Source organism: Cygnus atratus, chromosome 1 (assembly GCF_013377495.2).
Source record: "Cygnus atratus isolate AKBS03 ecotype Queensland, Australia chromosome 1, CAtr_DNAZoo_HiC_assembly, whole genome shotgun sequence".
NCBI classification, from domain to species: domain Eukaryota; kingdom Metazoa; phylum Chordata; class Aves; order Anseriformes; family Anatidae; genus Cygnus; species Cygnus atratus.
Window position 1 is genome coordinate 115,519,849 of NC_066362.1, and position 16,826 is coordinate 115,536,674.

The 16,826-nt window shown below is 40.6% G+C and overlaps 1 protein-coding gene across 1 annotated transcript; it reads right to left on the reverse strand.

The window, feature by feature from the left end:
• Window positions 1-7,296: 7,296 nt before the first annotated feature.
• RSPH1 (radial spoke head component 1) lies at window positions 7,297-15,455 on the reverse strand. Its single transcript, XM_035546062.2, has 9 exons — window positions 15,320-15,455; window positions 15,050-15,163; window positions 14,826-14,931; window positions 13,450-13,540; window positions 13,118-13,253; window positions 12,275-12,346; window positions 9,759-9,984; window positions 9,203-9,349; window positions 7,297-7,431 (listed from the first exon to the last, which is right to left on the reverse strand). Exons 1-9 carry the CDS (start codon window positions 15,431-15,433, stop codon window positions 7,382-7,384), a joined length of 1,056 nt encoding a protein of 351 aa, XP_035401955.1. The 5' UTR covers window positions 15,434-15,455; the 3' UTR covers window positions 7,297-7,381.
• Window positions 15,456-16,826: the final 1,371 nt, after the last annotated feature.

The window sequence follows — 16,826 nt, forward strand, 5'->3', positions numbered from 1 at the left end:
GCTGAACACGGGTAAAATGAAGAAAATGACGTTGGAAGCTTTGAAGTTATTTTTGAAGTAAGCAAAAGAAATGGGAAATTCCTTTTCATTTTTTTTGACATGTATGCAGCTTCAAAATTAGATATTATTTTACTCCAGTGTAATTTTCTTTAGTTGGTGCTATTTCATTACAAAGTTATGTACTTTAATAGATACTTTTAGTACTACCTAGAGAATTCGAACGTTTCACTTATGTCTTAAAAACTGAAAATATAAATTCTTTTGATAAAGACCTATAGTGAAGTTAATCTATAGTGACACCTTGTGGGAAAACAAAACCTCAAACTTACTTGCCCAATAGGATCTTCAGGTGTGATTGAAGGATGTGGGGGACACATTTTCTGATTTTTAGCACTCAGTTTAACACTCCTCCCATACTCCTTGATGGGACAATAACACAGAAATTTTTCATTTAGTAAGTTTGTGCCTACTTTTAAGCAGAACAACATGAAGAGACACTTGAGTCCAGTTCTTCTGGAAAGCAAGAGAAAAAACAAATCTGTGGCTGTTTTGCTCCTGATTTTTCCAAAGCCTTGTGCCAGCATTTTTAATAGTACAAGGCAAATGTGTAAATCTGCTGGCTCAGAACAGTAGTCATTGCTTGATGGGGTCTTGATCTATAGCACTTTCTTTAATGGATGATTACAAATTAAAATGTTCACGCCTCTTGGAATATGAGAACAGCATGAAATATTTGAACAAGCAGAAGATTGTACTGTGGTGCATTGGAAGGAGTTAGTGAATCATTGCATTTTACAGTCCAGCTTTTTGGGGAGATCTGATACTTCTCATGAAGGATTCAGAGAGCACTCTGGGCCTTTTGATTTTAACACCATGTTTAGGACCATTCAGCAATTTCCTTGTCTATAATCACAATGCCAAAACAATTTCTCTGTGAAGACTGAGAAACTTTGTGATTAGTCTTGGATTCACAGCTTTTGCTGTTTCCCCCACTTCTTGCACCTTACCCTCCCAGTGGGTCTTGCAGCCTCCTCCTCTGCCTAAGCCCAGGTTCCCATGGAGTCTATTTGGAAAGCAAATTCCCAGCAGCCTGCTATGTTCAAAAGTGGCTTCAGCTTCTTGTGGCAGCAGAAATTTTCTATTTCCCTCTTCTCTTCCATTTCTGCAATTGGGACACTACAGACTAGTAACCCATCTGCAAGGCCATGTCTGCTGAAACAGATGTTATCACACCTTTTTGTGATCCTGCCAATCTGTTTTCAATATTCTGACTCTTTTTACTTAATCGTCTGTATTGACCAAAGGGGGATCAACCATCAATATCACTGTCTGCATTCAATGGAGGTTGGCTGGTCTGCTTTTTAACATTAACTCTCAAATCTGTGTCCCCAGCTAAGCAGGAGCAGAACAGTGCAGATGACAAATTGAAAAGACACTTAAAAGCTATGAATAGATCATAACACCCTGGTTCTTAGGAATCTCTTGTAATGTGAAGTCAGTAGTGCTGTGTACCTGTGCAGACATGGCCTCTGCCTACTCCTTCAGAGAAAGACTGTGCAAAACCTCCAGATGGCATCTTTCTGAGCTTCCTTTGCTTTCCTTTTGGTGGGGAAACTTAGGGCACAGCATCTCCTAACAAAGAGAATAAAAACAAGACCATGATGCTAAAAACATTCAACCTGATCCACCTGAAGGTGCCTCCTTAATGGAACTACTTGTGTAATTAAGTGTTTGGAAAACAGAGGCTTAAATCTGTAGCACTTTGGTGTTCGGATACCATTGGAGGGGAAAAGCAAATAGAGATGCTACCAACATACGTATGTTTTCTAATTCACAGCAGCGATTTCTGCTGCAAATCTGTTTATGCAAATTCACTAATTCAGTTTTGACAGAACACATTTAAAATACAAGGGCCTTATTTCTGTCTTTTAAAGCTCATTTGAACCTAAATTTGTTTGATGCTAAGACATCGTTTCCCAGCTGTTTTGTCAGGTTTCTCTTGCCACTGGTGGGCTTGAAAGCCAAATAAAGAATATGCAGAATGGAAACTACGTGCAATATAAACTATTATCAAGTACCAGCTTGTTCATAATAAGCTTGCCCAAGCATCAGTCTTTACAAAAAAAAAAAAAAAAATAGCAAGCTGGATGTACTTAAGAAATGGGGTCCCACAGAACTTGTGTCAGAAGTTAATTTACTCTGCGCTGTGGTGTTCAGCTGAACATCGTCTGATACGCCACCGTACTTGAGGATGGTGCAGAAACTGTTCAGCGTATGAGAGTGGCTGTTATTTTAGAAACCTCTAAAGAGTCATTTGTGGAAATACCTCTGCCAGTGAAAATCTCTGTGATTGTGTGGGTTGGCAAATGAATCACAAGCAATTGCTCTCCTTCATGAATGGAGCCACACTGTGTATGCCGGATGGAAGAATAAGGAATGAGCCTGCAAATCTCTTTTACAGCTTTGCTTCCCATTTTATATACACAATAAAATTTTAGACTCTGCAGTCATCTGTGCTGAAATGCAAAACACCTCCTTCCTTGCTGTAGTTTCACTCTTCACTTGCCCACATGGCTCAGCAGTGATTCGTGCAGAGATCTTTATATCCACGCCACACATGGTGAGGCATTCTCAGCTTAGAATAACACTGATATTTTTGACCTTAGTTGAGAATGGTATTAATTACCTCAGGCACAGCAGTGTGCTAATGTGGCTACAACTTTGTGACCCTTAGCTATTACCTGCAAAGCACTGGGCTGTGCTTGGCGAATATAAGAGCACAGCAATATGTGCAATGCATTCCTTTACAAAGACTAGCCATGTACTGCTCCATCTCTTAGGGAAACATGTTACAGATAAACTCTTTGCTGAGCCTACTGTCTGAACAAGGCAAGTTTTCAAAGACCCTTTCAAGAGTACATGGCCTTTTGGGATGTATATGTATGGAAGCTGTTGCAGCCTTTCAATACTTAAAAGGGGGCTTATAAGAAAGATCCCTAACGTGATTTCTGACATTATTTCTCATTTGGTAAAAGTCTCCAGGCTGAACATGTTTGAAAAGTACACAGCCAGTTAATAAATAAATAAATAAATAAATAAATTTGCGTTCAAAATGGAAGGGGAAAACAAAGACTTCCTAGAAAAGAGGAAAGATGTGCACTTGTGTTCCACTGTATGTGAAGGCTTTTTAAGAGAGAAAAGACCTATATATTGCAAGTTTTTCCTCCTACAGCCTCACAAATATAAAGAAAGGAAGGATTCATAAAATTAGGCAAAAGGGATGTTTCCTACAACTTGCATGCATAGATCATAGCGCTCTGGAAAATGGCTTAAATTCCCTTAGGATGATGTGGATGAAAGAGGAAAAATGCAACAGCTCAAACAGGTCTTTTTTCCCTTATCATCTGTAAATGTAAAATAGACATCTCTCTGAGGGTTTTTGAAACATTTGCACTTTCAGGTGGAAGTAGATATGCATGGATTTATCAAGAACTTGAGACCCCCAGGTGCTTTCTTTAGCTGCAATGAACTATCTTGACCAGCTTCCTTGCTCACTGTGGAAAGAGTCCCATCTCTGGGGAAGATGTAGCTCTGCAAGACAAATATGACAGGGTTTTCTGATGGTTTTTCTAAGATATGTGGAGCACAGATATTCTAAGCACCATCTTTTCATACACAGCTTTGGATTTGGGAGAGCACTTTTAACCTAAAACTCACATTGGCTTACATGCCATTGATTTAAAGGCAAAATCTGGGCATCTAAACCAACATTAGATGCATAGGTTAAAATGGTGTAATATTTTTAAAGAACCCTTGTGCCACCTTTGGAGAAAATTGTTCAGACACTAGAATGGTAATCTAGGGACAAAAAGCTGAAGGGAAAACTTCAAAACCTTAAGTTCAATGTCATATCCTAGCATTCAGCCTTTTTTTTTTTTTTTTAATTCAGGAAGAGGTTTCAAATATGACTATTCTGATGCTATTTAAAAGTCTTCATTACTGAAAAGTGAAGAGACAGATGGATGAGAGGGGCTTGCACACCTCAGTGCAACAGCTTTTGGTGGGGGTTCCTCTCTATCCAAGATAGTGATGAAAGAACTGCTATTCACTAATTTACAAATTATCCTTAGGGTATCTCTGTAAGTTACAGTGAAATGAATTGTCTCCTCCTACAAAAGCACCGGTGGTTTCCAAAAGGAGCAAACCATATTCTCTGGAGCACTTCCTAACACAGAGGCTTCCAAATGTTCTTAACTGTCCTCAATTGTATTCCAGAAAGGATGTACTTTTTGCTGCTATGCCACTGGAGGTCACTCGTGTACTAACAAACAGTACAGTACTGGATACTGTAGAGAAAAAGGTAATTTCATAAATCAAACAAGAATCAACTCATCTTGAAGATTACCTTAAAATGAAAGTAAATCAGAAGAAATTAAAGGAATAGACACTGTCCATTAGGACAACGGAATAATACGTTGTGAGGATATTTCCCAAATTTACAGTAGAATATGGTGAGTAAACAGCTAGTAAACTAATGATTTGTAGTTTTCTTATAAAAAGACCAACAACATTACCAAGCCAAGTTTGCTTTGATCATGCTACTGGAATAATGGAAATGCATCATTTCTTTTTGCCAAAGCACATATCTTTGCTCACTGAAGTCACACTGGTGTGACTAGGAAAAATAAAAATAAAAAAAGGCATGTAAGATACAAAGGAAAAGATTGCCTGGGAAATTTCTCACTATGACATGTCTGATAGGAGAAAAAATGTGGGAAGAAGTAATAAACTATTTTTTTCATATAATTCTTCTCCTTATCTCCACTTTCTATTAATCCATTTTAATCACTAACTTAAACTTCTGGGTATATCTTTGCTGAAGTGAGTTGTAGAGAAAATGTTTTCCTCTTTTCCCCTAAACTTTTAGAATAGATTTTATTTCCTGAATAAAAATAAAAATAATAATTAAACAAAAAAAAAAAAGTAAGCCCTGTTTCAGTAATATTGGTTCGACATCTCTTACCGCAATCAGGCCAAAGCCAGTTATTTCACTTCAAAAGCAAACTGCTGCAGGCTGGCAGCTCTCTACCTCAGGCTCCAGACCCATCAGCATTCATACCAATAGTCTCACAAGTATGAGAAAGAAACTTAAAGTCACAAAGATGCATCTGGTAACAATTAAGGTATTGTTTGCATATTATCAGGAAAACAATGTTTCAGAGCAGCTTCTTTCACCTGCAGAAGAGGAAAAATACATCTACTGCATATAGTGCTTGTACAATATTTTGTGCAGCTCTGCCTTGCTCTGGCCTTTTGACTTACTATATATATAATGACATTTGATTCTGGCAGCTTCCAGAAGGCTTCTTCAGCTGATACCTCCTGCTAGCTGCCTCCTGATTGACAGGTTCTTGATTTAAAAGGAGCCGCATGTTCATAGCTAGCTGCCTGCCCATAAGGGATTGCTGGGTGCTTGTCTTTTTCTTGCTGCGTGGGGATGCTTATTCAGCTGGGAGATGGGAATGCAGCAAACAGAACTTGTGTGGGTGCTGGGGGAAGGCAGAAACTTTCCTGCAAACAGTGTGGGGCTGTGCAACATCAGTGTTGATGAGCTTCTGGGCCTGATCTCCAGCACCAGTGGGGAAAGTACCGTTGGCACATCCGTGGTGTCAGTCTAGACCTGGCTTTGGCAGCGGGATGTTGTGTCCAGGTCTTGAGTTGATGTCTCTTGATAGGGCTGTAGGTAATGAGTTACTCCCCTGCGGGAGGTGTGTCGTGGTCCAGCTGAATTACCTGAGGGAGGAGGTGTGCAGACTGCGAATCACTGGGGATGGGAAAATGGGACATCAGCAGGGTCCCTGAAGAGGCATGAGCATAAGCTGTGAGGTGGGGGCATGGTTAGGGGCTGCACTGGATGAAGCGATCAATAACCTAGAGGGGACAGATTCTCATCAGGTTTGCAGACAGAACTAAACCAGGGGGTGCAGCTGGTATCTCTGAGAGCAAGGCTGCATTTCAGAGGGACCTAGACATGCTAGCAGGATGGGCCAAGAGGAATACTGAAGAAATCAACAAGTCCTGATCCTGTTCTGCACCTGGGAGGGAGCCCTGTATTAGCATGGACTGGGGACTGACCGGCTGGATAGCACCTCTGCTGCAACGGACTTGGGGACCTTGCAGACGATAGGCTAAGCAAGAGTCAGCCTTGTGTTCTGGCAGCAATCAATGACAGCAACACACCGGGTTGTACTAAAAGCACTATAGTCAGCACAATAAAGGAAGGGACTGTTTGGCACTCATTAGACTCTGTCTGGAATACTGCATCCAGTTTTAGGTCCTGTCAGTACCAGAAGACTTGAGCAAGTCCAGCTGCAGGTCATTGAGATGGTCAGGGGCTGGAACAGTCAACAACATGACCTGCAAGGAGAGGCTGAGGGAACTGAGCTTGTTTAGCCAGAAGAGGATGCTTTAGGGGGACATACCAGCAGCCTTCCTATATATATATATATATATATATACATATACATATATATATATACACACATACATATATACATAAGGTAATATAAAGTCAAGGGTTGTCTTCTTTTTTAATTGAGGTACAGAGTAAGAGAATTAAGAGATGGTGGTCATAAACTGGAAAATGGGAAGTTATAACTGGATATAAGTAGAAAAAAGTATTCATTTTGAGGATACCTAAGCTTTCAAATACATTGCTAAGAGGTTGTGCACCTCTGACCCTTAGAAGTATTCTGGACTTCACTGAAAAAAAAAAAAAAAAGATACTTGATCTCAATTTAAAGTTGACCCTGCTTTGAACAGAATTTTGAATTAAAGAACTCTTGAGTTTACTTCCAAACTAAAAGATTCTACGATTGCCTTCTAGCATGTTAACTAATTCCCAAGATGGATACCATCTTCTGAATTTTGGGACAATATTGAGGAATTCATCAGGTTTGAAAGACATCTTCCTGTGAAGAAATGAACATAGACCTTCAAAAGCAATGTACTTACCACAGGCATTAAGGGGTCTGCTCTGTTCCTGAAGGCATACATATGTTCCATTTTAAAACTATCATGCCTAGTGTTTCAAAGCTTTGATTCTGCAAATGTGTAAGAACACAACTTTATGGACCCAGAGTAATCCCATGCTGAATTCAACAACTGACTGCCTGCTGTGTGGAATAAATTGGTCCTGAGACCGCACAGTCTGAGATCATAAAACTTTCAGAGAGATATATTCCAGACAGAACAGTGACAGAAATGTTTATTCAAAATATCTTAACTAAGGTTTTTATGAATAAAAATATTTCAGATTTACCATAACAAATGATTTACTCTGATTTTTTTTTTGCCTGTCTTTGTTGTTGGTTGTATCCAGTTACTCGGCTTCCTTTGATTCATCCTCCTTATCCTCTAAACTAGCAGTTCCTGTGGAAGCAAAGGAGAAAAAAAAACAGGAAACTGAAATTAATAATATAAAATACTGGAAAATAATCCTAGTAACCTAAAACATAACTCTAAGATCATGCTGTCTACCACAGTCCTCCTTCCCACTGCCTTTCACTGCCAATACTTGAACTTAACTGCTATACATTGTTTGTCAGCTGCCAGACAGACTCAGTACACACAGACTGACTGCCTGCCAGTCCATATGTAACTCTGGAATAGCCAAAGAATGTCTCCTATGTAGAGAAGTAGCACAGAAACATGGAGTAAGGATGGAACTGCTGTCTGGAAAAAATGATGGTAACGGGACAGAGAAGGCAAACCTGCTAGAAAACAGATTTTGTTACATCTGCTCCTTACAGTTTGCATATTTTCTTCAAATCATTTTCTTTTACTATAACTTAATCTTGCTAAATATAAAGACAGGGGAACAATGTATAGCCTAAATAATTATGGCTGTAGACTTATGCTGAAAAATACATAAAATCCAACTCTTTAATTCTAGAAATAAAGAGCTGGAAAGACCTTCAAAAACACCTATCACGTTCCTGTGTTTTCATGCATTAGAATATGCATCTGTACTGTCTCTGAGAGAGAGACATTTGTCCTTAAAATATACCAAAAAAAAAAAGGGGGGGGGGGATACCAGAACTGCTTTATTGTAGTAAGCCAGAAAATTTGTTAGAATCAAGTTCAGTCAAAAATGACTATTTGAGTCCAAAAGACTTTGAGACAAACCAGGCTCAACGAACTTTTGCCAAATCCAAAGCAGAGCTATTCAGGAAACCTACTTAGATTTCTGCTGGATTTGATCCAAACCCGGGGATCCTGTAAGATATCAGTCCTACATACCAGATCAGCTAGTTGGCTAGTCTGCCCTGAAGCAGGCGGTCACCTTCAGAGGTGATGAGTGAAAAATGAGAGCAAATAAGTTACAAGAACTCTATGCAATTTTCAAGTGAATAGTCTTTCAGATCTCTATGGGTAGTGCTTTGCTTTGATTTATTGTAAAATGGATGGATAACAAATGGAGAAATTTATCTGATGTTTTCCTGCATCAGAAGCTTGTAAATGGTAACATTTAACAAATGGAAAAAGCACTATTGGGTGGAAGCTTATCAACTAAATATGGGTAAGCATAGATGCTTCCTTTTATGTTGCTTTTTAGTAATTTTGTATAAAAATAGGCTTCTAAAAAGCCTGGTAGAAAACCTTAGCATCCAAATGCCAAACCAATTTGCTTTGTAATAGGAACAATCAACCAGACACTAACTTTTGGCTATCCGAATCATAATGCAGAACAATACCTAAGACTTGTTTCTTCAGAATTTTTTGTCTGTTTCCTGAGAACAGGAACACACAGTTCCAGTCACGACAGAAAAGTGGTGTGCTCAAATCCCTGAATTCCCCAGGGTCGAACATCTGCTCTCTCAGTTTTGTACAAAAAGAAGCTCGCAAGTGCGGTCACCTCTAAACTCAGCTCTGCAAGTGCTGTCAACTCTACATGTGCAGATAATGTCACACTGCAATATCACAAATTTGCACTGTTAAGGTACAAATTGAATTTGATTACTCAAAAACAGTTTATATCTTTAGAGGACTGGTCTCCTTACAAAAGGTAGAGCTTCCCACATTCTCTTCAGCCTTAAAATGGGCCTTCCAGCAAGAGCAGCATGTCCTCAGCTGACTGACATGCACCATTTCCAAACCTGATTGCTTATTGAAGAATGAGCATGCATGCCCCATTCTTCACCTTGGTCCTCCTGAGCGTGTTTGTTTTCTTCTTCCCCTCTGCTTCCCTCATCTTCCTCCTCTGCATGCTTTTCAGGGCTGAAAACTTCACTGGATACTTCATGAGGAGAAGGCTCATCATCCCTACCGTCAGCAGTCTCATCAGTGACTGAAATATGAAAATTAAAAATACTGAAGAAAATTAATTTTTACAAATTTGCACTCATTGTTTTCATTCAGCAACTAATAACTGACTGAAGTCTGCAGTCTTCACTCACATGAGAAAACCCACAACATTTTCTGCAACTGTTTATAATGAAGTTTGTATAACAGGCCATGATATAGACTAAAATGATTCACAGGCTTTCCAAGACAGTTGTTTCTTATTATGCTATGTGAGATAAAACTGACGTGTATATATATTGTGCCATTTATGAACAGACTTGGTAGTTTCCAATACTGAATATATGGTAAATAATAGGGAAAAAACATCTCACACTACTTGAAATTAAACCTGAAAAACATGGTTTCAGGGGATAGTCAAAGCACAGAGTTTCCAGCTGTCCATCAGAACAAACCTGCATTTGTTGGCATTGTCTCCTCTCCATCTACTGCTCCTCCCGTTTCTTCCACTGCTTCACCTGCTGCTGCTGCTGCTGCCTCTGCTGCTGCTGGGGAGGCTTCACTGGGAGAAGGTGCTTTTTTCACAATGGGTGTCCAGAGTGTTAATTTAGTAATTTCTGTTGCTTTCCATTTTGGTGCAGCAAGTAATGAGGGCTCCTCTTCTTCTTCCTCCTCTTTATCCTAAAAGACAACTCTTAAAATCCAGGATCTCATCTTACAGGTATTAAGGCAGTAGCTAAGACGATATGTGCTTATGTACTAAGATTTCTTTACCTGGGCTCAAAATGGCAATAAGACACACTTTTAAAGCACTGACAGGTGGAGGAACTTCAGCAGTTGCACATCTTGGAAGAGAACAACACTTCGAACATTGATGAAGTCAGTTGACCACTACTACTGATCTGTGCTTTCCAGCTTTCTTTCGTAAAGGTAAAATTTTGTCTCTCCCTCAAAATAAGTGGCCGTGAGGGGTATATTAACTATGTCTCCCCTTCTATGCCTGTCTATAGCATAGCAGTGGCAAATTAAGACATGATGCTCTGCCTGGTAGATGCTCCACTGTTGATCTCATACAGGAACAGAGTGGTAAAACAGCTCTTTCTGACTTTGTCTTTGATTATGGAAGACCTTGGAATGGATTTGGGAAGCAGTAAATTACTGCACAAAGCTTATGGTTTTGAACTTTGAAGATAAAGTTTTTCAGTTAAAAAAGAAAAAAAAGCTTTATCAAAATCTGAAGGAGCATTAGTAATAAAATCATTACCTGCATTGCAAGCTATCTTCCCTTAAAATGTTCTTTATTTTAAATGGGCCTTGATTTGTAATTTACTTCAATGAAAGCAAAAGGCAACATTTAATCTTACTTTAGTGACAGCACTGTTCCTTGCTCTACATAGTCACTACAGTATTTATATGAGAAGAGAGGACTTTTCCTGAGAGTAATGATTTTCAGAAGTTGGATGCTTAACCTTAGGTTCTTAAATTCATATTTAAACTCCCACACTAATGGCCTAGCATTCAAAAATCAGGACATCCAACAATTCCCTACTGTCTGGGAATTTTATATACACATCACTTTAGATGCTCATGCCAGCTGTTGCCAGGCACCTAAATACAAATCTGATACTTGATTAGAGGCTCTGTTGCTTTTAGCCAAAAAAGCAAAACAGTCTCTGTGTTTTGCAAATCTCTATCACTGATGATAAGATCTTTTTTATTATTTTGTCCTGTCTTAGGAATATTTTTACATTGTTTTACCTAGTATTTAAAAAATAACAATTTTGAAATTATTTAACTAGGACTTAGAGAATGGTATTTATGTACAGCTACATTTAGTGGTGGAAATACAGGAACAGGTATGTTACAGCTGTCAGAACAAGTTGGCCAAAGAAAGCACCTGGAACAGAATCAGGGCTGCATATACTGCAGAATATGTATTTCTACTAATCACTCACTGCTCTTCCACCCACCAGAAAAGAGGGATTATGTCTCCTCCAGAGGCATAGTGTATCCAGCAGTACTTCCCAAAAAGCATCATTTCTACCACAGGAATATCATTCTGGTTCTTAAAGCTAATAGCCAAGCACTGTTGATATAAAATTAGAGGTCCAATGTGGAGAGACAGAAAAATAAAAAGTAAATCTCGCTTGGAAAAGGTAAAATATACACAACAGAAGAAACTTGAAACGTAGTGAGATTATGTTATAAAACAATTGTTGCATTAGAGAATTTTTTAAGTATGTTATGGGAACTAATGTGTCAGACAACAGAGGTAGAAAACTGAGGTAAAATGTGGCATATTTTCTTGAAATCAAAATGGTAATATTAATATATATTTCTTACTTCTGTAGCTATTTTGTATCGTTTTAGTCAGAAAGACTTAAGAAAGTTCACGCTTGAAGGAGAAGGATAAAGAGGCCCTGATACCAGTTGCTCCCTATGATTAGTAGCTGTGAATATTCAGTTTCGAACAGGACCAGGACAATGATGGGAGATGTTTCCAAAACGAGAATGTTCTGGAAATTACCTTTTGCAGACATAGCATCAAGCAATTCAGAAATATAATAAGAAATAATTTCCATTGTTTTCTGGTGTGCAGAACAAAGTGGAATACAGGTTAAATGTACAGACAGATATTTCGGTTCTTTTGTGGTCTGAAACCACAGAAACCTAAAAATTTTGAGGTAGGTCCTGACTCTTCCAAGGTTTAAGCAGAAAGCATTTCTGACTGCAAGCAAGGCAAAATCACACCTTTTAGTTGTCAAAGTTTGTATAGTAGAGAAGCTAAAGAAAAATGTAAAATGAAACCTTATTTAGTACTAAAGAAAGCATACATTTCCACCTTTTTTGACTGGTTAGATCTAAGATACTTTAACATCAGTATCTATAAGGCATTTTATTGATTACTCAGCAGTATATTCAATTTACTGAGTTCTCTGATATTCAGTGTAACTTTCATTATTTCATTTACCTCTGCTGACTGAATGTATTCACCATGCTGTTCACATCCAATATCAAAGACATATTTTCCACGACCTACAGGCTGCACAGAGAGATACAAAAAGGTCAACAGAACTATGAAGTCTGTAAATTCTAACCATATAAATGTAAAATATGCTTTACTACAAAATTCATATAATAGTCAATAACAATATTGTACAAGTACAAGAGAGACATGGACATACTAGAAAAAGTCCAACACAAGGCCACCAAGATGAACAAGGGACTGGAGCACCTCTCCTGTGAGAAAAGGCTGAGAGATCTGGGACTGTACAGGCTGGAAAAGAGGCGGCTCAAGGGGATTTCTTCAATATCTATAAATACCTGAAGAGAGGGTGCAAAGGCTCTTTTCAGTAGTGCCCAGTGCCAGGACAAGAGGCAATGGACACAAACCAGAGCACAGGAGGCTCTGTCTAAATATCAGGAAAAACTTCTTTACTGTGAGTGTGCCAAGCCCTGGCACAGGCTGCCCAGAGAGCTTTGGGGTCTCCTCCCTGGAGATCTTCAAAAGTCACCCGGGCACGGCCCTGGGCAGCCTGCTCTGGGTGGCCCTGCTTGGGCAGGGAGATGGACCAGATGACCTCCCTTCCCACCTTAGCCATTATGTGATTCTGTAATACTGTTTAAAAGCAAAGTTGCAGAAACTTGGCTTCCTGATCTGCAGATCAATTCGGTTTCATCTGCTACATGTATGGTACAAGAAATGCTACACATGAACAGGAGCCTACCTTGTCATTTTAAATGCAAGCAGATGATATTAAGACAATTCTACGCTAACTGTTCAAATGAATAGAGAATTTTCCAGCACACTTACATTTCCATTCAAAAACTTGCCCCTAAATCTGTGGTTTAGGTGAATAAGTTCAGCTTCTCCTTCCTGGTTTCCATTTACCCAACCACCAACATACTTAGATCCAGTGTCTTTATACACATATGTACCTTGCCCACTCCTAAGGAGAAAAAAAAATAATCTTGCTTTATATTACCAAATAAAAAGAATGTAGGATGTTGTTATATGTAAGGTATTAAGGCTTAATACCAATGTCATCCAGTAACACTTGATTTGCTGCAGTCATCTACACTTTGAAAATAACCATCATATTGTAATGCTACTGGGTGACTTGAAACATCAAGAATGAAACAAACCTATTGTGATTAAACCATTCTCCAGCGTAGGTGTCTCCATTTGCATAGGTATATTCTCCATAGCCATGTCTCTGGTCATTCACCCAGCTTCCTTTAATGAGAACACATCAAAACTAGAGTGAGATGTGGTATATTTCATTGTGTTATATAGTGGCCAGTTTATAAAGTTATCATACATGAGTTTAGCTAATTTCTAAGTGAGTGGAGAATGCACCTTATTAGAGAAGGAAAAGAAAGCTATGACAGCATAATGATTGGCTACTAAAAAACAAACAAAGAAACAAATACCACTTCCTCCCACTAAACACAAAACATCTCAAATGAAAGGGAAACATATGTCTATTAAACTCTAGGCATATCTAATTTGTCTATCAACCTAAACAGATTAAATCAAAGAAGTACTGGTACTCTCTGGCAGACAAAAGTTTAATTTATCATGTATCTGACAAATGGGTGAGAACCCCGACAGACAATGAGAAGAGCCATCAGTAGATGTAACAGAGTAGACAACAGCTCCACATGCAAGATTATCCAATAACTTTCCACCTTCTGATCTGGGTATGTGTGTAAGAACAATTCTCATTTAGGGACAAAAAAAGTTCTAATGTTCTCACTTGAGATGGTTTTGTTCCTCTATTCAGATACTGTCTTCTTTGCTCTTTGCTGCCAAGGAAAGACTTCCTCGTATACAGAATTTCCAGGTTCTGTTATCTGTCTTGGAAGTTCTGCCTTGTGGTTCCCTGCTCATTTACCTCCACTGCCTTCATTTTGTTGCCCCAGTTGTTGTTTCTTAAGGAACAATAATAAAATCAATACAAGGAGGGTGATTTGAAAACACAGGCCTGTGGGCTTTGTCATGTCAGCTAGACCTGTCTTGGCTTAAGATCTACTCTGCTGTATGCTGTTTCAGGCTTCAGCTGTTCTGCTGGAAGAAGAGAAACTGTGTAAGTTTCAACTTCTTAAAACTTCAGTGGCATCCCAATCCTACAGTAAGTGCTCTGATCAGTTGATTGTTTTTTAAGGGTGGACCTAATAAAGTCTGCAGTGAACATACTCTAGTTCTAACCATCATACAGAAATAAGCAGTTATAATCTTTCTTGTGCAGACCCAGGAAATGGACTCGATGAGTGACAAGAACAAACTGCTACTAAATACCATGCTTCTCACAATAGTCCACATAAATCCCCATAAATAAATTAAAAAAAAAAAACAACACTGTTCTCAGAGCTTGTGAAAAAGGGATAAAAGGCAAATGTTGCATAGCAAATTTATATTCTTAAAATAATACACTCTTCACCATCTCCTAGTATTATGGGGGCTGCAGAAACGTGTCTTTCAGTCACGGAAATCCTTGCAACTGCATTCTGTGTTTTACCTTCATATTTTGATCCATCTGGATAAAAGAAAACACCATGGCCATGCTTTTTGTTTTGAAGATACTGTCCAATGTAGTAAGCACCATTTTTAAACCTGTAGGTCCCCTGAAACATATATGGTATAGATAAAATACTTGTCAGTTCTCACTCTTGTTTCAATAGTGACCAGTCTAACAGTACTGTGGAAACGTGAGGCAAACACTGCCTTCTGCCTCTGTCCTACCTGTCCATTTCTCAAACTGTGTTCATATTCACCATCGTACGTATCACCATTGGGTAGCTGTGCTTTCCCGCGTCCATGTCGTTCACCTGCTGAATTGCGCTCACCATCATACTCCTAATGAAATGCGATGAAAAACGGTTTGAGAGGGACAGACCTGCCACCACACACCGTTCAAGACCCCGTGACCGGCGCCCTTCGCCCTTTTCTTTCCCTGCTGGCCCTCCCGCCCTGTCCCGAGGCACCGCTCCCCGCCACGGCGCCCCGCCGGACCCCCAAATCGGCCTCGGTCTCCTCGGCCTCGGTGTCCTCGGTGTCCTCGGTCTCGGTCTCGGCCTCCTCGGACTCGGTCTCCTCAGCCTCCTCCTCGGAGCTCAGCTCCGACATCTTGCGGCCGCGGCGCCGCCGTCACCCTGGCAACGACGGGGCGGCGGGGGGCGGGGTGGGAGTGCGCTCCGCCGCCATATTGCTGCCGTGGCAACGGGCCGGGGCGCGCGCTGCTGTCCCGGGTGCTGAGGGGCGGCGGGGCAGGGCCCGTGGGGCCGGGGATTGCTGCGTTAATAAACGATTAGTCTGCGATTCTCTGTTTTGTGCTTCTTTCGTTTAGCTGGGTGGGCTGGGTTTCCCTGTTTTGTGATTCTTCAATTTACCTAAGGGTTGTGAAAGCGGCTGGTGAGCTGAGACCTCCGAGTATTCAGAGGGTTCCCAGTGGTTGAGCAGGTTTAGCCTGTAAACATTTAGATTTTAAAGTCATTCCTTCACCTAGACCTCTTCTTTTTCTCCTGTAAGGTTTAATGTTGTTCAGAAGCCCAAGTCCACGTATCTTATCTTTTCAGTATGTCTTACAGTTTCCACCCTTTAAAAGCAGACTTTCCCTGCACAGGGTGGTGACTCCCACTGGAAACACACTTCATTGGGTGAAGCCCGAAGCCTCCAGCCCCAGGATCCGAAATCCATCAGGATCTCAGCAGCCAGCTTGGCAGGACGCTTTGGCCGGCACAGTGAGACAAACGACCTCGGTGTGCTGGGTCATTTGTGGGCTGCCCATGGTGCTGCTGGTGATGGTCAGGCTCTGCATTTCAGGGCACTCGGGACAAACTCCCTCTTCTCTTCTACGCAAAGCACAGCAGAACCGACTGGATGGCTTCCCATACCAATATAATTACAGCTAAATGAACGTAGGGAGGCAAGAAGAGGGCTCTCCTTCCTCAAAAGGCCAAGGAGTAGAAGGGAGTGGCTCGCAAGGAAGAGGAGGGGGTTGGTACACCATGGCCACCAAAGTTCCTTGGCTAAAGGGAGTTACTTGTCACTCCATCATGGCTAGTGCCCGCTTCTTGCAGCTGCCAAGGATAGGTTGCCTTGCTAAATGCAAGGGGTACTTCACTTCTCTGCCAAGTGACAGTGCTTTCTGCCTGCTCCACAGTGCTTGCAGGAGCCTGGTGGGACTGGGGGCCTGCCAGTGATAGCGGGGCCCCTGCACCGGGTGACCTCCTGAGGTCCCTCCCAACCTCAGCCATCGTGGGATTCTGTGGCACAGGCAAACCACCTCACTGTCATTTTGCGAGGCAATTTAATGGCTAAGGTTTCACAACAGGAGCCACGCAAGGGTGTGCATGGTAAAAAGCAGCTAGCTAGCCAAGCACTGTGCAGAGGTGGAGAGGTGTCTGAGGTAGGCAGCAAAAGGAGTGGCAGATGGTTGGCAAATGTGTTGGAGGTCACTTTATAATGTAGGTCAAAGATTTACCACCCAAAACAGAAGAAAAACAGGATCTCTATACAA

Excerpts from the sequence above, each read along its gene's own strand:
- RSPH1 (XM_035546062.2), bottom strand. The coding sequence starts at position 15,433 with ATGTCGGAGCTGAGCTCCGAGGAGGAGGCTGAGGAGACCGAGTCCGAG. Across the intron at positions 9,350-9,758 it reads GACAATGCCAACAAATGCAG|TCACTGATGAGACTGCTGAC; the intron begins GTTTGTTCTGAT and ends TTCATATTTCAG. Across the intron at positions 7,432-9,202 it reads ACACGCTCAGGAGGACCAAG|GAACTGCTAGTTTAGAGGAT; the intron begins GTGAAGAATGGG and ends TTGCTTCCACAG.